General features: G+C 43.5%; 1 protein-coding gene across 1 annotated transcript; it reads left to right on the forward strand.

Moving 5' to 3' along the window:
• The first annotated feature begins 11532 nt into the window (after positions 1–11532).
• LOC148523883 (uncharacterized) lies at positions 11533–19251 on the forward strand. Its single transcript, XM_088472563.1, has 6 exons — positions 11533–11605; positions 13399–13539; positions 15903–16049; positions 16967–17116; positions 17505–17651; positions 19235–19251. The coding sequence occupies exons 1-6, from the start codon at positions 11533–11535 to the stop codon at positions 19249–19251; spliced, it is 675 nt and encodes a 224-aa protein (XP_088328689.1).
• Positions 19252–26025: the final 6774 nt, after the last annotated feature.

The raw sequence follows: 26025 nt of genomic DNA on the forward strand, positions 1-26025 counted from the left end.
CAAAACGCGTCAGCGGATTGATACTTACTGCTACTATTTTGCTTTTAAACCTGCTGGACATTTCTTAAGCATTGTCTCTCTGATTCATGAGCGCCTCCAGTGCTACTTTCTATACACACTGTGAGTACGCTGCCCTTGGATTGTGTGTGGAGTAAAGGTGAAGGCGGTCACGAGTTGACTTCATTATAGCCTCCAGACGCGCTTGTCCTTGGATCACCTACCAGCGGTCTTCAAACAGGAGACACTATACCAACAGCACTATCTACTGAGCCCAGTAAGTGACCGATCATTATCAGACCTGGAGGTCACAAACGGGTGGCTCAGTTCTCCAATACACAGAGTTGTTTAAACGCCAAAATATTACTGGACCTGGAGGTCAGAGAAGGTGAACTAAGACTTTAATTACATGTATGGATGTCCGGTGAGACTGCCATATTTTCTGGACAGATTTTTTCATATATATATATGGTCCCCACAGTAGGGAATTAATTTACTAGCTATTGTAGCAGTTTTTTTTTTTTACAATATAACCAGACTAGTCTGCATAGACTTCTTAATAAGAAGTAGTTTAAATTATTGTATATTGTTGCATTGTTACTTTTCATGCATATTATATAAAGAACTATTTCTAACTATACATTTGGTGTCTTGATCTTGATTTTTGCCATGTCCAGTCATAATTAATTAATTCATTATTTTTTATTAGTGCAACACCTATATCTTTTATTTGTTTTTGTGATTGCCTTGGTAAATCTTTTTGGGGTTTACACAGACCCTCTGGAGTATGCAGCAATTTTATATATTTTATTATTATCAGTTTTCATTAGCGCCAAGCTGGGATTTTTTTGCTGTTATGACGAGAACTGAATTGCAACGTTCTACACTACCGACTGAATTCATTTAAGATAATGTTTTATAATAAATGTAAGCAGAATACATTTATTACTTTAAAGAATATGAAAAAAAATGACATTCATAAATACACGTTTTGCAGAAAAACGTGATGTGATATGCAAAATCAGGAGTCATTTTCGTGTTCAGAAGCCAAAAATCTATAAGTATCACATAAATTAGTTAAAACACCTTTTTCATCGCAGACCTGTGTAATTAATCGAAATGTTAGCGCAGAGTGTTATTCTTATTCATAAAATCTTGTAACACTAAGGGGCATATTCAAATGGGTGCATTACTATCAAAAATCCTGCACCTGCAAGGTTTTTCCTGCAGGTGTAGGATTTTTAATATTCAATTAGGTGCAGGGGTTTTTTTTCCCCCATGTCGGGAGGTTTTTATTCTCGCACCTCCAGAGCAAGTGTGATTTTTCGTTAATTTTAGGAAAAATCAGTGGGACTTGCTCTGAGACCCTGGAGGCACCCCCCCTAGGACTAATTAAGCAATTGGAAGTTTCCAATTAGCTTATTTAGTCCTGAATTACTCACCTTCTTAAGCGCTGTCTTCTGCATCCAGAGTCGGGAGACAGCTCTTCTACAGCAGGGTGAATATGTCAGTGTGTGGTGTTTGTATGTGTGTATGAGTGAGTGTGTGTGACCCCCGTGTATGTGTGCCCCCCCCAGTGACAGTGTGGCCCCCAGAATGGGCACTGGGAGAACTACAGCTCCCAGCAGCCCTTGCCCCTCCCACCAGCCCCTGGCACCTCCCAGCAGCCCCCTCTCCAATCAGAAGATAGAGGGGAGGCCACCGGGAGCCGCGGAGACCACAGAGCAGGTAAGTGCTTTTTTTAACGCGGCGTGGGGTTTTCAGCTCAGACCACTATTTTTTTTATTGGACACCGCGGGTATCGGGAGCGCGCATACCTATGGTATTCCAAAATTGGGTGTGAGGGACGCAAGGTTTTTTCCTTGCTAAATCTCGCGCCCAATTGAATCTGCCCCTAAATGTTAGCACTGTGTGTTATTCTTATTCATAAATAATTAATTTTGTTACACTAATTTTTAGCGCAATGTGTGATTCTTATTCATAAATAATTAGTCTTGTGACACTAAGCGGTAGCACAGTGTGTTATTCTTATTCATAAATAATCTTGTGTCACTGTAAGTGGCAGTGCAGTGTGTTATTCTTTTCTTATTCATAAAAAATCTTGTGACACTGTAGGTTATTGATACCACAGTGTAATATTTAAATTGGCACAAATTGACGTATGTGCTGTACTCCACTTCATTCGTGTTTGTTGATATGGAGAACGATCAGTTGAGACTTGAGAGGAGAGCAGGAACCACATACTAGTGCTGGAGCTGCTGCCAGTGCCACCAATCATGATGATACTAGTCCATCTACATAATCTACTAAAATCAATGCCCAAGGGCATACAGGGCTTAAGTAAGGGCATCTAAAATCAAGAACCAATCTTTTACAGTGGTAAAGAAGAAAACATCAAAGGGAAAGTTAGCTGCAGAAAGACATAAAATTGGCAATATGCCAGTTTCACCACTTGAAGTGGCAAGGAAAGGCTAAGGCCTTGGCCTTTATTTATGACTGGTGTTTCTGCCTCTTATGATGATGTAAGCACAAGTGAACATGCTGACATAGAAATCGAGGATGCTTTTGTGGAAGTGCACCAGGATGAGCAGGATATTTGTGTAGCTGACGCTAATGAGGATGTTGATGATAAGGATGTTGATGATGAGGATGTTGTTGATGAGGATGTTGTTTGTGTAAATTATGCATGAGTGGCTGAAACAGTTGTTGCACAAGACAAAAAAACTTGGTTGTGTTGACTAATCTGCATCACCAGTAATTTGTTTTGGGAAAGTTTAGTTTTTTTCTCGGCAGATGCACTTGCTGGAGAAACTGAAGGAGAAGCCACCGCTACATCATGTGCCACTTGAGCTGCCAATTTGCTTACCAACAGCTCTTTGCATCTCTTCAGATCTGTGTCCATTGGGAAGAAAGACACAACATCTTCATCCCTTCTGGGATGAAAATCCATTCCCAGCAGCAGCAGGCATAGCGCTCAAAGATTCTCAAGAAAAACACAATGTAAGACTTAAACCTTAAATCTTAAATCTTGCATTTGCTCTGTTCGGCTTGTCCACATATCTGTGGTTAAGTGGACAGTGGATACAATGTCATTTTGGAGGCCACAAATTAAGTTTTTTTTACAGGTTACAGGTTGGGAATTGCTTTTCTAGTGAAGCGGAATCTTTGCAAAGGATTGTTTGACAGTCAGTAGTTTTTTTTAAAGCATCTACTGTATATCTACTACTGTAACACAGGTGAGTAGTCAAATTGGACAGATCTATTTAGTAGGATGGATGGGTGGCCGGACAGGGCCTTACTACTGCAGTTTACCAATTACCACAAACACGTACTGACTGCGGTCACCAAACTACTTAATTTTCCATCAGGAATGATTTTGTTCTGCAAAAGGGGCCTGATTCAGCTTTGGGAATTGAGTAAGATATACAGTAGCTAGTAACTGTGGGTCTGATTCAGTATGGAGCTGTGAAAGTATTCTAATACCTGCTACAGCTCAGCCAGCATAGAGATGCCCACTGCTGTTTTCTCACATCCGTAACACCTCGCAGTCCTGCGTATACACATCGGCCCATCACGCACAATTACAGCAGGTCTCGTCGCACACACTCACAGTACTCAGGCTGTGTATGCAATCGCAGTGGCTAAATTATGCACATCCATGAAACGGCGTTCAAACGGACAGGCACACCTGCGTTTTTACGACCACTCCCCCGTCACCGCCCCCGAACGCTGACGGCCTGTCACTCACTCTGGATGGATTCCTATCTGTGTGCGTAATCGCAGTGCGTTGCATACGCAGGCTCAGTACTGAACAATCGACCAATCTGCATACATAGTTGCAATTATTGTACGCTGCTGAATCATTGCTCTATCTTACTCTAATCCCAAATCTGAAACAGGTCCAAAGTTCTCGCCCAATGCAGCCTGCCATTTGGTGTAAATTTAAAGCCAGCAAAAACTAAGTTAAACTGTTGACTTTAAACAATTAATACGTAAAGGTCAGTTGCTATGTGTATATATAATTGGAATCTAATTTTCTTAGCAGATTTCACAATCCTGCCAGGAATGTGTTTTTTAATTTATTAAATGTCCATTCATTTTTCACTTATGTAAATGGACCAGGCGTGTGCTGATAACTACCTACGTAGATAGGCGCTATTTGTGTGGACAACCCTTCTAGGTAATAGATAAGATAAGATAAGATATGAATCAGCCTGGAAACCGCCCACTGAGTCACCTGTGTTATTAATAGTATAATTATGCTCCCCAAGTGTACATAATATAAATAATTTATCATAGCGTTGTTGGGATATTGTCTTGTTTGGGTGATTAAATACCATTGTTCTATTTAGATGGTAGACATGTTCCATACATTATATACAGATGGTAAAAATCTCCCATGGTACCATTTGAGGGGTGATTTGCTATACTGGGCTAATGGTTCCATTTCTAGCTGATCAATTCACAAAACATTTCTATGACTCAAACACAAAAGCTATTTAAATTATAGTTTAAAGGTGTGATGGAGGGGAGAGATATTTTATTCTACTCACATATAAGCTCCATCATTAGTAGTAGACCCGTGGCTGCAGAAATATTAATATAGGGTAACAAGGGAGCTAAATGGAGACCTTATACAACTCAACGTACCCAAATGATAATTAAAAGTAACTATGAGCTGTTGGAATCCTGGTGAGATTTCTGCCTGCGCAGCCTAGAACCCAAACTAATCTACTGGTACCTCAAAGTTTCTTCATCAGTGTCTATTGTCCTACAATGTGCTGCCTGATGTCCATCCAATCCCAGGATCCTAGACAGATTATATTCATTAAATGCTAGGTGCTCACAGGATTCCAAACACACTGTGGAATGTGCTGGGGCGCATTGGGCTGATCCTTACCTTCCCTATTGTGGTCGCTCTCAGGCTCTCACAGCTGCCCGCAGTAGGATGGATGGAGCTTCATGATGTGACTGCTCTCTGTCACTGATAGTGATAGGTCGCAGTGAGACTTAGAACATGTAGGGATAGACATTGGAAGCCCACCATCAGATGATGACTGGGCTTCCACCATCAAAACTCGATCGATGGTAAGTAACCATCGCATCAAAAGTATTAGATGAAAGAAACTATTCATTTGATATTCGCATGTGCAAAATACCCTTCTTGTGCATGCGAAATAGCCCTATTTCTTGGCTGGCAGGGGACAGCACTAGGGGGGCAGAATGGGTGGGATCGGGGCGGGGCAAGATGCCCGATGCTGAGAGCTGCAGGCAGAGCTCTCAGCATTAAAAAAAAAAGTAAATATCACAACACCATCAAATCTTTACCATTTGATGGTGGCAAACATCGATATGCTGCCATCGAATGGTAATAACACTAACATCACAAGAAAAACATTGATGGTCAGCAAACGTCGACCATCGATGTCCATCCCTAATCGCAGGACCCAAGGTCTTCTGCTGCAGCTGGGCCTGGGAGAGGTCCACACAATGCACCTGCAATGAGAGAAGTCCCTTTTGACCACCACTTTGTGAATAAGGTAAGTGAAAGTAAAGGGGGTAGAAATATAGCTTGGAGGACAGGAGGAGGGAGAAGGATGGCAGAGAGTAAAGGAGGGGAGAATGGATAGCAGAGAGGACAGGATAGGGGGGATATGAATAGCAGAGCAGACAGGACGGGGAGATAGATGGCCGAAAGGACCGGGGAAGGGTGGTCAGATGGATGGCAGGGAGGATAGGAGGGGGAGATGGATGGCAGGGAGGACAGGAGGGGGAGATGGATGGCAGAGAAGACAGGAGGGGGAGATGGATGGCAGGGAGGATAGGAGGGGGAGATGGATGGCTGAGAGGACAGGAGGGGGAGATGGATGGCAGAGATGACAGGAGGGGGGAGATGGATGGCAGAGAAGACAGGAGGGGGAGATGGATGGCAAAGAGGACAGGAGAGAGAGATGGATGGCAGAGAGGACAGGAGGGGAAATGGATGGCAGAGAGGATAGGAGGGGGAGATGGATGGCAGGGAGGACAGGAGGGGGAGATGGATGGCAGGGAGGATAGGAGGTGGAGATGGATGGCAGAGAGGATGGGAGATGGATGGCAGGGAGGACTGGAGGGGGAGATGGATGGCAGGGAGGATAGGAGGGGGAGATGGATGGCTGAGAGGACAGGAGGGGGAGATGGATGGCAGAGATGACAGGAGGGGGGAGATGGATGGCAGAGAAGACAGGAGGGGGAGATGGATGGCAAAGAGGACAGGAGAGAGAGATGGATGGCAGAGAGGACAGGAGGGGAAATGGATGGCAGAGAGGATAGGAGGGGGAGATGGATGGCAGGGAGGACAGGAGGGGGAGATGGATGGCAGGGAGGATAGGAGGTGGAGATGGATGGCAGAGAGGATGGGAGATGGATGGCAGGGAGGACTGGAGGGGGAGATGGATGGCAGGGAGGACAGGAGGGGGAGATGGATGGCTGGGAAGATAGGAGGTGGAGATGGATGGCTTGGAGGACAGGAGATGGGAGATGGATGGCAGGGAGGATAGGAGGTGGAGATGGATGGCAGAGAGGACAGGAGGGGGAGATGGATGGCAGGGAGGACAGGAGGGGGAGATGGATGGCAGGGATGACAGGAGGGGGGAGATGAATGGCAGGGAGGACAGGAGGGGGGAGATGGATGGCAGGGAGGACAGGAGGGGGGAGATGGATGGCAGGGAGGACAGGAGGGGGGAGATGGATAACATAGAGGACATGAGGGGGGAATGGTTAGCTGGAAGATGTATTAGGGGTTAAGTCCTCCAGGTAAAGATCGGTTCTGTAATTGAAGTAGGTAGCGGGTCCAGGGATTCTGTGGCTGTTGTGTGCACTGCTGGGACCAGCTGGCTTGAAACGGGGCTCTAATTTACAAGTTCCTGAGGGAAGAATGTCCTTAGCAGAATCATGCAGTGGTGAAGTGATGAACAGACGCAAACAGGGAGAGACTTCTAGTCAACGGGTTTTGTTTTCCAGACTGATAACTTTTCCAATTCTCAAGTTGTGCATCCTGCAGTGCAAACAATATTTAACATACAGCTGAAAATGACACTACGCAATGCACTTACATGCTACTCCTGTTCTGTTGTGCACATTTGTCTCCTAAAACAAACTTTACTTAGTAGGAGTTTTCCTTACCCAACAGCAAATATTTAAAAAATAAAAAAGTGCTATGTATACGAACGTGCTTTCACGGATTGAAACCATCTAACATCCCCTTCAGTTTATAAACCGGATAAAAAAAATGAATGTTACAATCTGATTGGTGGCTATAAGTTAAATTGCATTTGTAAATAGCACAAGTTTATTAAACATACCCTCTAATTTTCATTTGATATTACTCTGTCTTGTAATGTGCCCTTTGTTCCCTCAGAAGCCACGTCCTTCACTTGATTCTCTTTAAAAACATTAATCACATTTTTCTTACTTCCCAAAGTGTAATGTTCAAAACTTCCTCTAAGAGACATTATATTATTTGACAAAATCTTTCCTTTCGTTACCTGCACTTAATGTATTTGCTGAAAAGCTTGAAGATCAGTGACCCAAATATGTATTTTCTTATTTCATAGGTAGCCAAATAATCTGTAACAAGAGATACATGTGTACATGCAGCTTAATGACCCCTGAGCGTTCCACACCAGCTACTGTCCTATCCAGTATAAAAGACATACACAATCCCTAACATACATGGTGCAATAGAATTGCCCCTAGTAGGAAGTAGTCTGTGACGCCTTAAATTACTCTTAGCAGTTTAGCTCCTTGGTAGAAAAGAGAAGACCTACAGTATTACTGGTGCTTGGGAGACTGTTACGATGGTTTGTTCAAACTTTTACAGAAAGGAAAATACAGGACAAGATTAGCCAAAGCCAATGCATTTTAACCTGCAAATCAGGTGAGCTGATCATCATCAACTACTGTACAAAGTTTATTGTTTTTGCAATCTCATGAAGACTCTGGGGGAGATGTCTCAATCTTTAGAGAGAGATAAAGTTGAGATGTTGACTAGAAGCTTATTGGCTGTTATGTCCAATTTCTCCACTTTATGTCCTCTCTATGGTTCCATACATCTTCCTTCTATGGGTTTTTTTTTCTTGGTGTACTGTATAAATAAAAGTTTCCATGACTTCGGTCCTCAGTAGGAAAAATGTGCAGAGTCCAAATGAGAACTTTACTTTTCTTTAATTGTTTTTTTTTTTTTTTCTTTTTACCATGTAGCTCCACATGAAATGACGTCAGCATGGAAACCTCACACGGATACGGCTGCCCTTAGTATGCAAGATGTGCCTTTGCGGAAAGGTCTATTGTTAATCCTACACTGACTGTTACCCTAGGTGGACTAAGCCATAGCCTGGGGTATGTACGTTATCTATGGGCATCCTGTCTAACAGAAAGTCTTCTGATTCTACAAATGTTACTTATGTTGGTTATTAGTACTTTCAGCACAGAGGTGGGAAGAGAGAATTGTGCCCCTGTGTATATATACAGGACCTCTGTACTAGAGATGCGCGGTTCGGTTCTACAGAAATCTGAATCCACCCGAATTCCGTGAATCCGGACAGAGCCGAGTGGCGTTTCTGATCTTTTCGCAGTTCGGCATTCAGATTTTAAATACCTTTGTAAGTAAGTTTGCTTGTTTGTATAGTGTCATATATGATGTATTATGAAAGTGTGCCTGAGTGCACTCAGTAACACCTAGGGTAATGTGTCCAAATAAACAATATTGCTACATATAAATTAATAGACAAACAAGTATTCCGATAATAGTTAAAGTAGTAAATTTCCCCCATACACATTGTAAATAATAATAAAATCTACCAGGTAATAGATATGCAAGTAAAATAGCGATATACATAATGGACCTGAGCAGGGGCGCAGAGAGGCCGCCCGGGTGAAAGGGGCGTAACCTAATCACGAGATGCATGGCCACGCCCCCTTAGAATTAAAAAAAATTGTAGTTGCGCTGCACGCTGTAGAGGTGGGCGCTGTTAGTCCCTCGGCCGAGCGCAAAGCCTGGGGGGGCAGCGTCGGACCCGGACCCCTCCCGCCGGAGGGCTCCCCCCCAAAAGGCATAGGAGGCTGCGGTAGCTACCAGTCTCTCACTGCAGCCCAGCACACAGCAGCGTGGGGCAGTGTCAGACCCGGATCCCTCCCGCCGGGCCCCTCCAGCAGCCAGGGCCTGGGTAATTAGTACCCGCTTCACCCCCCCCCCTCTTGGCGCCCCTGGACCTGAGTGCGTGTAATATACTGTAAAAGTTATCTACAGTATACCAGCATTTAATACATCTCCGGGTTACTGTAGCTTTAGCTTAAGTATTTAAATACATTTTTAAAAATATGTTTTTGACTTATGTAAATAAGAAAAATTTGGAACCTTTGAAAAAAATAACTGTCAGTTAAGTGGATAAAAGAACATGGAGAAGACTTGTATATAAAGAAAGTAATACTGATTGTGACAAGTCTAAAGCTAGGGGCCTGATTCAGAGCCGCTCGTAAGCGGCAGTACGCTCGTTCCGAGCGATGTTCGCACTTCTGCGCATGCGTACGGTTAATAATACGCATGCGCGAACCAGTCAGTGCGGCCGAAAATCGTTTGTTCGCTATATAGCGAATGCCTGCTACTTTGAGTGACAGAATGAGGCGTATGTAGGTGGTAACATAGGAAGGTGCTTGAAAACGGGGAGTGGAGATCAGAACGCAGGCGTGCTTAAAGGTCAAAACGGGCGTTTTATGGGTGTGCATAATTAATACAGCAGCGTCATTGACCACGTCACTGGGTTATTTTATAGCCAGAACTGCTCGCAAAATTGTGGTAGCAAAAACCAACCACAAGAATAGTGAGCAGTTCATACGCTGGTCGATGTACTCGATTAATCTAATAAATAGCGGACATGACGTAGGATGCGAGCGGCCAGGGGGCGTAATTTTCGAAAAAACGACCGCAAGTTTTGTTCGCTCGTTCAGACCTAGAGGCATGAACAGACCGCAAAGAGCGAACGGATCATTTGAATAGCCACCCCTATTTTCTGGACGAGCGAGCGCTAATTGCGTCCGGCTCTGAATCAGGCCCTAGGTACACACCTATACAATCATCTGACAGATCTCCTGATTCCCGGCCCGTTCATGAGATTACTTAAGGCCGGGTACACATCTAAACGACGGGCAATGTTGCCGATGGTTGAGATAAATTCCCATCGCTCCTGGACAATCCAAGATTGCCCGTACACACTATGCGATTTACGTTACCTCGTTCTGTCCTTCATTAAACTGCACAGCCCACATACGATATAATCTGATTGGCCATGCAGCACGGCCAACCAGAAGATCTTGTATGAGACCCGAGGGAGCGCGCAATTGTGGGTACACACTAAACAATCTTCACGATTTGCCGTTCCAATATGACAAATCGTGAAGATATCATTCTAGTGTGTACCCAGCCTAAGAGTGTGTACATACAACATTTACGGTTTATCAAAAGAAAATACATCTGGTTTTACAGGTGTCCTAATGTTCATCAGATGCGATGGCACAGTACAATGTCTAACCAACCTGGAAGTGTGTACACCCTACCAGAGCCGTAACTAGACTTTTTGGTGCCCTGTGCCAGAAAGAGCATTGGCGCCCCCCCCTCATTTTTCAAAGGGCCATAATGCACCCAAAAAAGGGCCATGGCTTCATGGGGAAGGGCCAGGGAAGAGATAGGAGAGGCCAGGAGATGCTGGGGATGGAATAAGAGGAAGCTACAAGCAAGAATGATAATAAACAGAAATTTGACAGGCCCAAACAGCGCCCCCTGACCTGTGGAGCCCTGTGCGATGGCACCGGCCGCACTACCCTAGCTACAGCGCTGCGCCCTACTGACCGTTCTGTCCATTACCTCTGCTGCTGCTCCTGCAGTCACAACCTTTTCAGCAGATGTCTTCAAGAGATGAGGGTCACAGAACTAATGGTAGATTGTAGACGTGTGTACGCATGAATCTGCATTCTCATCTAGACTTTCAGACATAAGAGTAAATGTAAGGAGGACTGGAACTCGAGTATGATTGTACAAGTATGTACCTAGCTTAAGACTCCTGATGGCCAAATGATATTGTGGTTTTAAATGGAAATGAGACGGGATGTAGACCAAATGACCAATGGGTCTTAACCTGCCGTCATTCACCTGTTTGCAGCTTAAGGCTGAAATCCACATCTCTCTGACACAGACAGCGAGCGTGTGACACGGATGGGGGAATGTGCAGTGTACATGGGAGAGAGATACAAGCAGGAAAATGACATAATTGGCTAATTACATCCCCCTGTTTTCATGCCACGTAATATTTGTCACATAATCCTTTGACAAAGCTTCATATCCAAATCATCAACACAGCAAATATTATCAAGCCTGTGTGCTTTACACATAGCGAAAAAAAAATTGTTATCGCTGCCAATTAGGCAAACAAATCCCAGATATAAAGTGACCTCCATCGGCAGAGCAGTACACTTCCAACCCGACTGCCAAGGAGGACAGCAATGGAACTTCACGCCTTCTGCTGGGTGGCTGCTGTCCTTATACTAGGGACTCAAGCATACGTACCTATCGAGTGTAAGTGTCCTGCTTCCATGGTCCCATAAGAACTGCTCGTCTATAGATTTGCACAGATAATAGACAATAGTTTGTGCACTGCAATTATACAGCATTAAGATCTGATAAATGCTATATTATTATGTTATTATTATGTTAGTATTAGTAATATATTATGAATATAAATGAGGCTAAATTCTTAACAGTAGTCAGCAAATTATATCTTTGGGAAGATTTAGATACTATTTTTATACCTATTTATTTTATCTATACATTTTTAATAAATAAACTAGTTACAAAAGCTTGTCCTGTGATGGTAGAGGGGGAGTAGGATGGGGAGATCTTACAGTGCACAGTGTAGATTGAGCTCAGAGGGGCATTACAAAGCTCCTCTGCTTATAAGATTTTGGGGCCTATTTACTAAGCTGTGTTAGGAGATAAAGTGAACGGTGATAAGGTACCAGCCAATCAGCTCCTAACTGCCATGTCACAGGCTGTGTTTGAAAAATGGCAGTTAGGAGCTGATTGGCTGGTACCTTATCACTGTTCACTTTATCTCCTAACACAGCTTAGTAAATAGACCCCTTTGTGCCATGTGACTGTTGTTGCCATGGTAATCAAACATTGCAGAATTATAAATCAGCCAGAAGAAAGAAACCAGGGACATATGGTAATGAGATTGCTGCTTTAAGAAAAAACAATAGCGTGATTGCTTTAAGACTCTCTTTGCAGGGATAGTGCTGTAAGTCTAAAGGAACTGTGTGTGCTGATTAAGGAACTGATTCACTACTGTACGCAAACACAATGATGTTTAGCGATCTGTACTGTGATGAAGGTAGGAGCACCATCTAAGGCACAGCATGATTGGCATGCTGTGGCCATTTGGGGGCAAAGGTCAGTGTTACAGAAAACGGGCATGTCGGCAGCATTTTCTGTGCGTGTCGCGGCCATTGGCTGCGTCCTCGGTTGCAGCTTCACTGGTCCCGAATGCTTGAAACACATCCTGAGTAACCTGATCAGATGATTGATGTGCACGCAGATGATTCGACGCTGCGTCTTCGAACTCAGCAGCAGATCACAAAAGCCGGCAGCGAGTGTCTTTATGTTACAGACCCATCCTGCTGCTGTTACATATTGTTGCACACAGCCGCTGCGTCCAAAGACCCATCCACCGTGTGAGTTGCGCACATCACTGAGTCAGACTCTGAGACAAGGAGCCTGATTAATTACGGATTACGCACGCAGACTGCCGATTGTTGCGTACTGCGCATGCATATACATTGCATTGCGCGTGCACGAAGGCTCCACTGCAATCAGAATGCGATCACAGAGACCACGAAGATCCATCATAGAGTGACTGTCAGGAAGTGAGCGTCTGGGGGTGGTGACGGGGGGTGGTTGGCGAAATGCAGACGTGCCAGTGCATTTGAACGCTATTACAGGGGCGTGCATAAATTAGTCACTGCGATCCCGTACGCAGCTTGAGCTCTCACTGCGTGCGACGGGGTTAGCAATTCCAGAGTAATGTCTGACCTTGTGCAATTGTGCGTGAGGCTCAGATGTTACTTGATGGTACCAATGGTTTTGCAGATTTGCAATGTATTACGGATGTGAGTAAGGGGAAGTGGGCGTCGTTATGTTGGCTTGCGATAGCATTGCGATAGCAATCATTAGCATATTTTCACAGCAGACCTGCGTGCGCTTAAGGAGCTGCGATCGCTACGCAATAGCGATCCGTCATGAATTAAGTCCAAGATCCAATGTTTCTACATACAACTTACATTTGTTTCTGTGTTTACCTAACCTATAAACAGACAAGTGCGGAGTCCAGCCAAAATTAAGGGATAATTGCGGCCACGCTGGGATCACCGCGGAGGAATGTACGAAGCAAAATTGCTGCTTTGATGATTCTGTGAGCGACAGTATCTGGTGTTACAATTCTTGGAGATTTCAAGGTGAGTGACATAAAAATAATAACGACCTTCTACAATTAAATGGCTTCATTTTAAATACAATTATTGGAATATTTTTCTATACCATGTTGCATGAAACATTTAATCAGAGTGGAGGGACACAGAGAGGATGCCAAGGTGTTATATACATTACATCATTATTATAATTGTCTTTTATATGTAAGGCGCAGCAGTGTGTCCGCAGCGCCGTTCAGAGGAGAAAACATAAAAACATAAGAAAATAACAGACTTACAGGGCATAAGTACAATTATTATTATTATCCTTTATTTATATGGCGCCACAAGGGTTCCACAGCGCCTTACACAGTATATTAACAAATGAGCAAACTCGTAAAACAGCGACTTACAGTACAAGACAATACAGAATAAGTACATGGTGAATAAACATTGCTGCAGCGATCATAACACTCCAAAAAGCAGCAGGACGTCAGCTACCAAGTGTTAGGTGCCCTTGTGGAGAGTTTTGAGTAGATGATCGTATGAGTGAGGGCAGGAAAAGCACATAAGGGAAGAGGGCCCTGCTCGTGAGAGCTTACATTCTATAGGGGGGGGAGACAGACAGGGGTGACACAGATAGGGTAGAATACGAACACCTAACCACAGCATAAGTACTAACATTACACTCATACCACAGGCTGGGTAGGAGAAATCATAAATGACAGACTAGAAAACTGTATACATAATCGCTATAGAGTACAGATGAGCAGAATAATAAATGCAGGGATACAATTAGAACAAATGATATATAACATACAGAAAAAAATCAGCGTCAGACGAGACAGTGACAGACAACTGACAAGGACGACAGAGAGTTTGCATGCATGAGATCATAACTGGTATTAAGTACTGTAGTTCACCAGATGTCCAGACTGATAGGACAGAATGAGTCCATACACTGGGGGGTGGGATGCATCAATGCTAAAACTGTACTCAAACCTCCGAAAATGCAGTTTTTTGGAGGCTTGACGGCATTTTGCCATATGCCCCAAGCTCCGGAAAGCAAAACTTTTCAGAGCTTGGGCCCATAGGCAACGCAATCTATAGATGTCTATGGGCTTCTTTTCGGAGCTTTCCCAGAGAGGGATCCAATGGGATCCCTCCCAGGGTCCCCTGTGGTTCGCGCATAAGCAGGGGCACTCCCGGGACATAAACCTGGAAGTCTCCAGACCACAAAGGACAGCTCTTATAGGGAGAGCTGTCCTTTGCTTAAATGTACATGCATACAGCATTACTAAATGCCAGTATGCGTGCGATCATCGGCGGGATGCGTCCTGCCCACTGAGAATTACATCTAATGTATTGAAAAGGGAAGTGCTACTGTGATGTCTTCTATACATACAGACTAAGGGGCATATCCAATTGTGTGTGAGAATAGCAAAAAACCTGCACCTGCAAGGTTTATCCTGCATGTCCGGGTTTTTTGCTATTCTATTAGGTGCGTGGGTTTTTTTCACGCACCTCCTGAGCAAGCGTGATTTTTCCTATAATCAATGATTTTAGGAAAAAACACCGGGACTTGCTCTGACACCCCCGCGGCACCCCCCCTGAGGACTAATTAAGCAATTGGAAGTATCCAATTAGCTTAATTAGTCCTTAATGACTCACCTTCCGAAGCGCTGACTTCTGCATCTTCTTCTGCATCCAGCGTCGGGAGCCGACTCTTCTGCAGCAGGGTGAGTATGTCAGTGTGTGTGGTGTATGTAAGTGTGTATGAGTGAGTGTGTGTGTGTGGTGTAGGTAAGTGTGTTTGCGTGTGACCCCCGGCGCAGTGTGTGTGGCCCCCCCGGAAAAGGCGCTGGGAGAACTACATCTCCCAGCAGCCCTTGCTCCTCCCATCAGCCCCTGGGACTCCCAGCAGCCCCCTCTCCAGTAAGAAGAGAGAGGGGAAGCCACTAGGAGCCGTGGAGACCCCCTGCCAGGTAGGTGTATTTTAAAAAAAAAAAAAAAATTTACGCGGCACTGGGTTTTCAGAGCTGAAAACCCCGTGACCACTATTATTTTAATTGAACACCGCAGGTAGAAGGAGCGCGCATACCCGCGGTATTCTGGAATTGGGTGTGAGGTGTGCAAGGTTTTTAACTCGCTAAACCTCACGCCCAATTGTATATGCCCCTGAGAATACTGAGAAGTTTATCCAATGATAGACAAGCGCAGCGGCATATGTATGCGCTGTATGAATAACTGATAATACATGATACTGATAATACTGTGCAGGTATTACAACAAATCCAATAAGCATAGACAAATAGATTTATGTTTAGGAGAAGTCATTCTGCGCGGTTATCAGAACGTACAGAATAAGGACATGGGGCCTGCTAATTCCTTTTTCGTTTCTAAACGTATAGCCAAAGAATGTAACCCAGCTGATCCCAAGACCAGAGTCAACTGCGGCTATCCAGGAATCTCCGAGCAGCTGTGCACAGACAGAGGCTGCTGTTTCGACTCCAGCATTCCCCAAGTTGTGTGGTGCTATCAGCCCGTCATTGCAGCAGGTAACCCTTAGTGGGAGGACGCAGAGAAGTACAAACAGCTACAAAACCCCTCATGTGGAAGGAGACGAGACTGCGGCAATGCCGGTCTATACCAGATATATTGCCAATAGATCTGTCTGTAAGGTAACGCTGGGCAATCAGATGGACGCTAATCCCATCAACACCATAAAGATGAATCTCTTTTTAAAGTGATCATAAGCAAGAAGAAAGGAGTATAAATATATTCTTAGTAGCCCGCCATGGGGCTGATGTAGGACCTGGCAGATTCGGTATTGGGGGTTGGAACTGATCGGAAAATGAATTTAGTGGATGGGCAAAATGTCACCATTCTTTATACAGTGCCAATCACATTATGCAGTGCCAATCACATTATACAGTGCCAATCACATTATGCAGTGCCAATCACATTATACAGTGCCAATCACATTATGCAGTGCCAATCACATTATGCAGTGCTGTAATCATTCTCAGCAGTTCCTGCACCATTGGAGCTTACATTCTAATTTCCCTCCCACACAATTCTTAGGTTCCATTTTGTCAAAAGCCAATTACCCTGTTTTGGACTGTGGTAGGGAAACCGTAGCACCCACAGGAAAAGTTAAACCACACAAACCTGTTGAGAACGTACAAACTCCACACATATCCAGTATGACCCTGGTTACAATTGAGACCTTGATCTCAGAGCTATGATGCAGCAAAGCTAACCATTGTGCCACCATGCCAGCCTTTGCCAGTTACACCACTGAGTATAGCTGTAGATTTATTTGCTGTCTTCCACATACGGCGACCTAAGCCGTGAGCTGTGGTGACCTTTCCTAATGTTAGGGCACATTTTTCTCCATAATTTAAAAGAAATGGGTTTATGGTCCTGTATGGTGTCAATTTAATTCCAATTTGCATTTTGTTTTTCATACCAGTGGAACATGACTGCGTTGCTGTAGAACCAAAGTCGAGGGTTAACTGTGGTCCTCCTGGTGTTTCCCCTGACCAGTGCATGGAGAACGGATGCTGTTTTGATAGTAGTGTGCCTGGTGTACCCTGGTGCTTCAAGCCTCAGATTAAGGAAGGTAAGTGCTCTATTATTTGGGGGGAGATGTATCAAGTCTTGGAGAAAGATACAGTGGGGCAGTTTCCTAAAGTAACCAATCAGTGTCTAGCTGTCATTTTATAGACCATGAAGCTGATTAGTTTTCCACTTTATTTCTCTCCAAGGCTCGATACATCTCCCCAAGTGGATTAATAAATATTAGCTGATGTCCAATAATGTATGGCAGAACCAGACTACACATGTCTCTCTAGTTGGGGGACCAGTTATCTGTTTCCTGTTTAATGACTTCAAATCTGTCCAACCTAGTACCTTATAAAACCCTATCCTTGCAGATTATATAATTCAGTCCTTGTAGATTATAAAAGAAAAATAACTAAATTCACAATGCCTATTTTTACTTTGTGCAGAGAAAATCCAGTGCGCGGTGACAGCCAAAACCAGGGTGAACTGCGGGTACCCCGGCATTGACATGGACAAGTGTCACCAGAAAGGATGCTGCTTCGACTCTAATACACCTGATGCCCCCTGGTGTTTCTACCCAGACATAACAGACGGTAATGCAGGCCCCAGATAACTCTCTACAGCCTATGTGCAGTTTGGGCCCATATCAACCAATCATGTTCCGGCTATCATTTATCTAATGCACTCTAGAGTTGAGTGCTAGAATCTGATTGGCTGCTGGGCTACATTCTCCACATTTCCGTTTTGGAAGTTTTAGTAAATACAGTATAACCCACTCTTACTGCATAAGAGACATTCAACATCATGTCATCTCTGTATATTTATTATGTAATAATATGTATATAATTACAATTTTTGCTAAATGAATCTAGAAAATGTGCCATAGGACATGCAGGGGAAGAGTAGACTTTGGATGGCATTGGTAGGTTTTGATAATTAACAATTGTAACATTTTGATGTTTAGCGTCTAAACCAATTGCCGCACTGATATCGTCATCTTCATCTTCTTTCTTCTTCTTTGTTCTTCTTTTATTTCTTCTCCTTTCTACTTCTTCCCATCATTAATTTCATTCACAGAATAAATGAGCTCAAATTGAGATGTTTCCAGTAATTACAACGAATCAGAGCACATTAAATTGTGCAAATTCATTTGTTCACATATTTGCAGACATTCATGATACTGGGTTACAGTAGATCACAGTGATTATTATCTTTTGTTTGTAAGATGCTGCATAGTTTCTGCAGCGCAGTACAGGGTATATACAACTACTGCTTTCTACTTACTATATCATTCAGCATTAATTGTAAGGAAGTATTATATTTCTGTTTATGTTACACGTGTACCACTGACGTGTACTGAGCTGCTTGCACTTGCACAGACTCATATATATAATGATTGACTGACAGAGCATCTCAGACTGTGTCCTCTTCATTTATACTGCTGTATATATATTAAGGATGGGCAGGCCGGTGTGCATATGGGAAGCCGGCGGACGTAATCCCGACAGCCGGCTTCCAGACTGCTTTATCCCGGCGAGGGTTAAATGACAGGTGTCTAAATCTAGACGCTGGTCATTTTACCAACGCCGGGAGACCGGCGCCCGGCATCCCGGTTGAAGTGATGCCGGGCGCCGCTGCAGACAGCCATGGGGGGGGGAGGGTTAGGTTTAGGGTTCCCGGGGGGGACTTAGGGTTAGGCGCCCCCCTGGGAGGTTAGGTTTAGGCTGGGGGGGGGGAGGGTTAGGGTTAGGCACCCCCGGGGGGGATTTAGGCTTAGGCACGCTACCCGGGAGGTTAGGGATAGGCTGGGGAAAGGGAGGGTAAGGGCTAGGCACCCCCGGGGGAAGGTTAGGGCTAGGCACCCCCCGGGGGACTTAGGTTTAGGCGGCAGGGAAGGGGGAGTTAGGTTTAGGCACTTAGAGGGGGGATTAGGGTAAGGCACTGGGGGGGAAGGTTAGGGTTAGGCACCCCTAAGGAGGGTTATGGTTAGGGGGGGAGGTTAGGTTAGTAAATATTTACCTTGGGACGATCAGGATTTTCAGCCATGCCGGCCAGCCGCTGTCGGGTAATTCATACTGATTCCGGCAGGCCCTGTCTTTACATCCAATAACGAGAGAGAGATTTTATAATGACTGAGCTGCTCTGATTGTAAATGTTTCTTTCTTTTCATTTCCAGTCACCATCATTGAATAAGAACACTACGTAGAGGTCACTGCCTGCATCGTGTGGCCACAGATCCCAGATTCACTCATTTGTTTTATTTCCTGTTACTCAAACACCCGGCAGCGCATTGTCTCTCACAGATGAGGGCTGCTATCATATAACCAATACATAAAGAAATCAAAGCTGCTTTGTACTCTGTGTTATTTCATGTTTGTATTTTATAAGCAAAACCAAATGTGTGATCATCACCTGGGAATTCGTAGCCGTATTAAAGTTCCCCTGGACATTGAAATGCAAACTCAGCAATGTCTTATAAGTACTGTATATACAAATAGCTTAGATGTCAGAGCCAGAAAGGAGTGAAAATGACAGGAATACGGCAATAAGTTCTGCCTCTTGTGATGAGAAATGGTGGATAGTGACCTTCCATAACACAGGTGCTCCTAGGGATTTGTCTGATTTTGTGCACAAATGTAACATAATTAGATTTTATTTTACAAACATGAGGTATTTAATGAACTCCTATGCATGGAGATAACTTAATTAAAGTAATAAATAACCAAAATGGTTATCCAAAAATACAGGTTCTTTTAAACTTCAAGCAATATAACTTACCAACAGAAGAGTCTAAACTGGAATCAACACACAGGGGTCAAGAATAAGGGGTCTATTTTCTAAGCGTTGGAGAGAGATAAAGTCGAGGGAGATAAAGTACCAACCAGTCAGCTCCTAACTGTCACTTTACAGAAGCTCCTAACTGTCACTTGACAGGCTGTGGAGTCTATGGACCTTATTCAGAGGCGGTCGCACGGAGCGATTTGTTGTAGCGAGCAATGTTTCTTTCAACTGCACATGCGTGTACATGGCAGTGCGCGTGCGCAAGCCTGTCTTCCCTACCGCAATACTCTTGCTCGCTTGTCACTATGAGGTCGTAGCTGTGATTGACATTTCGTGCCGTTTGTGGGTGGTTACAGGGGAAGGTGCTTGTGAACGGGGGTGTGGTGCTGCACACGCAGGCGTGGTTGACCTTAAAAAGGGCGTTTTAAGGGCGTGCATATATTACTGAGCGAGTCATCACACACGTCATCTCGTTGCAATAACGACGCTACTGCTCGCAGAGCTAAGGGTAGCCCAGGGTCTACCTTAAGCATTGCGAGTGCTGGCGATGGTTTCTGCCTCAACCAATGTTTGTAGGCAATTAACAATGCAACAGGTGTTAATCGTGCTGATGTAGGTTGCCGCCTGCGACCGACTCTGAATTAGGCCGTAGAGATAGGAGGTGTGCTTTCATTGTTGTGGGTGTTTCCACGCTTACGATGTGCATTGCGACTGAGCGCTCGTTTTGCATATTCTCGATCACTTTGGGTGCGACCTATCACTCCCGAACGACCGCCTCTGAATGAGGTCCTATGTCCTAAGCCTTATGGAGAGATACAGTGAAGAGAGATAAAGTACCAACCAATCAGCTCCTAGCTGTCATTTTCAAACACAGCCTGTAAAATGACAGTTAGGGCAGATTGGTTGCTACTTTATCTCCATCCACTTTATTTCTCCCTAAGGGTTAGTACCCCTAAGCAAGAAAAATGCCCGCTTGTCAGTGCTGAGCTCTCAATCTATCTGATGACTGGTGTCTGGTGGTCGATATATGGTTGACGATGGAAGAGCCGGCAGTTATTAAGATATAATAACTGATAATGACCACACCAAAGGGTTAGAAGCAAAATAAAGGTTTTTACTTCAGTTTTCCTTCAGTCAGCAACAATGTCACAGCAGTACAGCAGCCCCAGTGATGCCGCATGGGCGAAACATCACGTAGATCTCATCCAGGGCTGTAGAGTGCCCGGCTGGGCCTGGGTAAAGGAGGGGGCATGGCCTAATCGGAGGAGACGTGGCCATGCCCCTTTGACAAAAAAAAGATATCACTTTTGCAGCGCCGCGCGCTGGAGAGGGGGGCGCTGTAAGTCCCCAGCCCGGCGCTAAGCAGGGGGGGCGGCACGATCAGTGTGATCGCCCCCCCCCAGAGGCATAGGAGACTGCTCCAGGTGCTGCAGAAGCCGCAAGCAGTCTCGCACTGCAGCCCAGCACAAGCTGTGTGCTGAGCTGCTGTCAGGGAGGAGGGGGCGATGCAAGCCCGGAATCGGATCAACTGTACCCGCTCCCCCCTCCTCTCGGCGCCCATGTTCTCATCACAAAGTTGCGTAACATAATACAATTCCAGCGTGCTATTTAACTAGTCTAGTGTTAGATAACATTACATGCAGGCATATACGTCAGTCCAAATTCTCAGAAATAAGCTGATATGATCATTTAAAGTCACAGATCCCAAATGTCAAACACACTCTGCAAATATTTTGCACTAATGTCTTACACAGAACAATAAAACAAACAACTTCTTGAAATATAGAATATAATTTTTAAATTCAATTAGTTACAATTGAGACCTTGATCCCAGAGCTATGATGCAGCAAAGCTAACCAGTGTGCCACCATGCCAACCTTTCCAGTTACACCACTGAGTATAGCTGTAGATTTATTTGCTGCCTTTCACATACGGCGACCTAGGCCGTGAGCTGTGGTGACCTTTCCTAATGTTAGTGCTGATATCGCGAGGTGTTTTGGATATTGTTTTTAAACCTTACTTATTATAAGAAGAAATGGAATAATTCACACCAATAACAACTCTAAAATAAATGACAATGTTTTACTTAAAAGCAAATCAATTCTACATGTATTATGGTATTATTGTCAAAGCAGACTTACAACATGAAAAATCATTAGTTCAGCAACAGTAACAAAATGATTATTTGCAATGCCTAGCATAGACTCCCAAGGTGACAGTCAGCCCTGTTTATACTTACAGCCCAGCGCCCCGCGACTCTCACGACCTACGATCTCTCCTGCTCAACCCGACTGACCGACCCCTCCCCTTTTTGATCAATCTTTTATACTTTTTTCCTCTCTGCTACTAACATATTCTAAAGTGGCGAATATTAATTAATTCAATATTCATGCGCACTAAACATTTCACTGATAATATGTTTTAATCATAACAAAACCTATAATCTCCTTTCTATGTTCTCAAAATACTGGTGACCGCATATAGGCCGAGGCTATCCTGATTAGCTCCCTTCTTGCTTAGACAGATCTGAGACCTACTGTCTCCTAGTCTGTTCATACTCAACTAACCCATTATGCTGGCTTGCTAGTGGACAGATGAGTTTTCCACAGTTATGATTTATACCTATTTCTGTAATAACACTTATACCTTTTAGCTTAAACAATAATAACTGACACACACCTGCCTACTTTAGAGAGAGGGTAAACCTCATCTCTAGGCCTGAGGCCATTCGACACATGTCGGTCCTCCGCAACTTACAACTAATATATATTCTGAATCATTTCTATGTACTCTTAATTGCAATGAAAATAATGAAAGACATAAGCATGCATATATTCGTGAATTGCTGACGGAATATGTACGGTCACATATTCCAGCGTTATCAGTGCACATTTTCCTCCATCATTTAAAAGAAATGTGTTTATGATCCTGTATGGTGTCAATTTAATTCCAATTTGCATTTTGTTTTTCATACTGTACCAGTGGAACATGACTGCGTTGCTGTAGAACCAAAGTCAATGGTTAACTGTGGTCCTCCTGTTAACAATACAGGATTGGAAAAAAATACATTTGGTAACAATACAGATAAAATATACATAAAAATAAAATAAGTAAAAAAAAATGATAAAAAAATATAAAAAATGTATACAGTAGACCATAACAATACACATAGGTGTATTATAAAAAGGGAGCAATCTCATAGTAGTCATACAATACCACTTTGAAAAAGCGTATTTAGCCTGTATATATAGAACATCTCATGTTGAGAGAGGAGAGTATCCACATTCCCTTCTCTATCACTTATAGGGCCAGATGTACTAAGGTCTGAAAAGTGATAAACTGGAGAGTGATAAATCACCAGCCAATCAGCTCCTAACTGTCATTTTTCAAACACAGCCTGTAAGATGACAGTTGGGAGCTGAGTGGTTGGTCGTTTATCACTCTCCAGTTTATCACTTTTCAGAGCTTAGTACATCTCCCCAATAGTAACATGTTCTATTGCCTGACATACCAAGCCTGAAGGATCAGAATTGATTCAGTAAAGTGCTTTGGAACAGAATGACTCGTAAGCTTACTCTTTATTCCTTGTATATGCTCTTGCGTCCTAATCTTAAAAGGTCTGCAGGTATTTGCAATAAAATAAAACTGTATGAGGAATTCTGTTTTATCTACATTAAAAAATGATCTATTTGGCCTGGCTATAAATATGCAGATATTGCATTTGCTGCACTTATATCTCTTTTTTTTGCACATTCCTTATCATACTGGGTGCTAAAATATCTCTAAAATTCTGAGCTCTTCAAAATACAATATCAGGTTGTTCCGAGAGGCATTCTTTCAAGAGCGATTTCTCCTGGCTTTGAAAAATTCACCTATCGGGATACTTTTAAGTGTAAATGAGCACTTTTGTGTCTTCTTCCTGTATAGGGAGTTCTTAGGTGCTATCCGTTCCTATCATCCGTCATAAATCCAGCAAGGTGACTCACTCCTTACTGATTTTGTGTATTAGTCTGAGATTTGGGTTGTTGCTATTCAGAGTAGAGATGAATTCCAATAGTTCAGTTTTTTCTTCATTCAATATCATTGATATACTGTAGCCACAAAATTAACTGGTTGTTATGCCTCTCATTTTTGTCACAAAACACCACTTCTCTCTCCCACCACCCAAGGAACAGGTTGGCATTTGTGGGTGAACAAGCTGCACCCAGAGCTGTTTCCCGGATTTGGATGTTCTGTAGAATTTTCCATTAAAGGTGAAATAGTTCCTATTGAGGATGTATTCTGGTAGCTCCAATAGGAACTCATGGAATTAATTAACTACTTTCATGTTTAAGAAATATCATACAGCAGTAATGCCATTTTGGGGTCCTATACTTGTATATAGGGACTCAACATCAAGTGTGACTAGATACTGGTATTTACCAACCTTGATGTTGTGTATTCTCAGAATATTGGATGTGTCTTTAAGGTAACATAATAAACTGAAGACATGATGCGGTAAATGAAAGTCCAAAAAGGTATTTGCCTGCTAAAAAAAACCCCCTATTCCAGGCACAACTCGTCTTTCTAGGGGATGTGGAGGTTTCACTTTATAATTATCTACCTTTGGCAGCATATAAAATGTTGGTACCTTTGGATGTTCTGTTTTAAGATAGATATATTCTTGTTTTGTTATTTTTCTTTTTTTTATGTTTGAAAGCTTTGTCTATGAGTCTCATATAAGCAATGGTGAAGTTGTCAGTTGGATTAAATATACTCTTTTGGCAAAACTTGGTATTCTTCAATTGATTACTTCTGATAAAGTTTCACATGCCAGATCACTATATTGCCACATTTATCAGACGGTTTGATGATTACATACTTCCATCCTTTCATTTTGGTAAGTGCGGTTCTTTAATTTTCTTCATATTGCCATCCCTTAAAACAGAACATCCAAAGATACAGATATTCTATGTGGTGGTGGTCTCAGGAAGTGTAAAGGAAGTGTGGATGTTGTTTGAATTAGATGGGTACAATTTACTAGATTGTGTTGGTGTTTAGGCAGTATGCATTGATCCCCTACTGTCAGCACACCAGGGGAGAGTGTAACCCCCTTTTATGAAGTGGTTAATTCTGTCTTATAAAATAACTAGAGTAAAAGCCTATGAATATTAAATATATATATAAGAAAATAATATAATTATTGTAATAATATTAATTAAGGACTTATACAATGTACTGCAAGAGGCAGTCATTTCAGACCACTAAATTGATTTGGACAACATGATATCCCTCAGAGTGGCTACACTGCCAGATACTGCTTTGAGGGACTAACAATCTTCCAAAGTGCCTGGATGCCTAACAGTGTCTATGCGAGCTGTGGAATGAAGACTGCACAGTAAGGCAGTGCAGGTAGTATATAAAGACAACATGATATCCTTCAGAGTGGCTACACTGCAAGATACTGCTTTGAGGGACTAAGAATCTTTCAGAGTGCCTGTGTGCCTAACAGTGTCTGTGAGAGCTGTAGAATGAAGACTGCACAGTAAGGCAGTGCAGGTAGTATATAAAGAGGAGCCCATTATTCAATCAGTCAATGAGGAGCCAGCTTACCACTGTGATCAGACCCCACACTGAAGGTTTCACCTGACAGAGGGGCTGTAAGTGCCAAGATGGTGTGGCAATTGTAGAGAGGAGCAAGAACCCAGCTGGGTGCCTATTATAGTGAGCTGTTATCAGTGTTTGAGGGCTAAACAGTCTGTCTGAAAGGAGATGATCAGTACCACTTGGCATCACTGTGGACCCTACAGAGGACTTGAGTAAATGGCAGTCACAGAGTGGAAGCACCCAGAGCTGGTTACATGCTTTAGGCATATACATTAATGCAGCCAGAGGAGGAGGGCCAGAGCTGCCAATCAACCCCTAAATCTGGGTGGCTCCACAGGCAGTGTGAAGAGTGGAGGTGGAGACCCTGCACAAGCCAGCCAAAGAAGGAGTGGCTGAGGCCGGCAATCAACCCACCGGTTGACTCTACAGTCTGCCAGAAGAGATGAGGAAGCAAGCAGGTGTTGCTACCCTGTCTGCTGACCAGAGGGGAGAGCTAATCACCAGCTGGCTGGAGAGACCTGTTGAATGTAGAATCTTTTATATAATATATATTTATGATATCATATATTGTTATATCTCTTATGTATCTTATATCTGCAA

This window comes from Taudactylus pleione, unplaced genomic scaffold, assembly GCF_031769625.1.
Source record: "Taudactylus pleione unplaced genomic scaffold, aTauple2 ptg000126l, whole genome shotgun sequence".
NCBI lineage: Eukaryota > Metazoa > Chordata > Amphibia > Anura > Myobatrachidae > Taudactylus > Taudactylus pleione.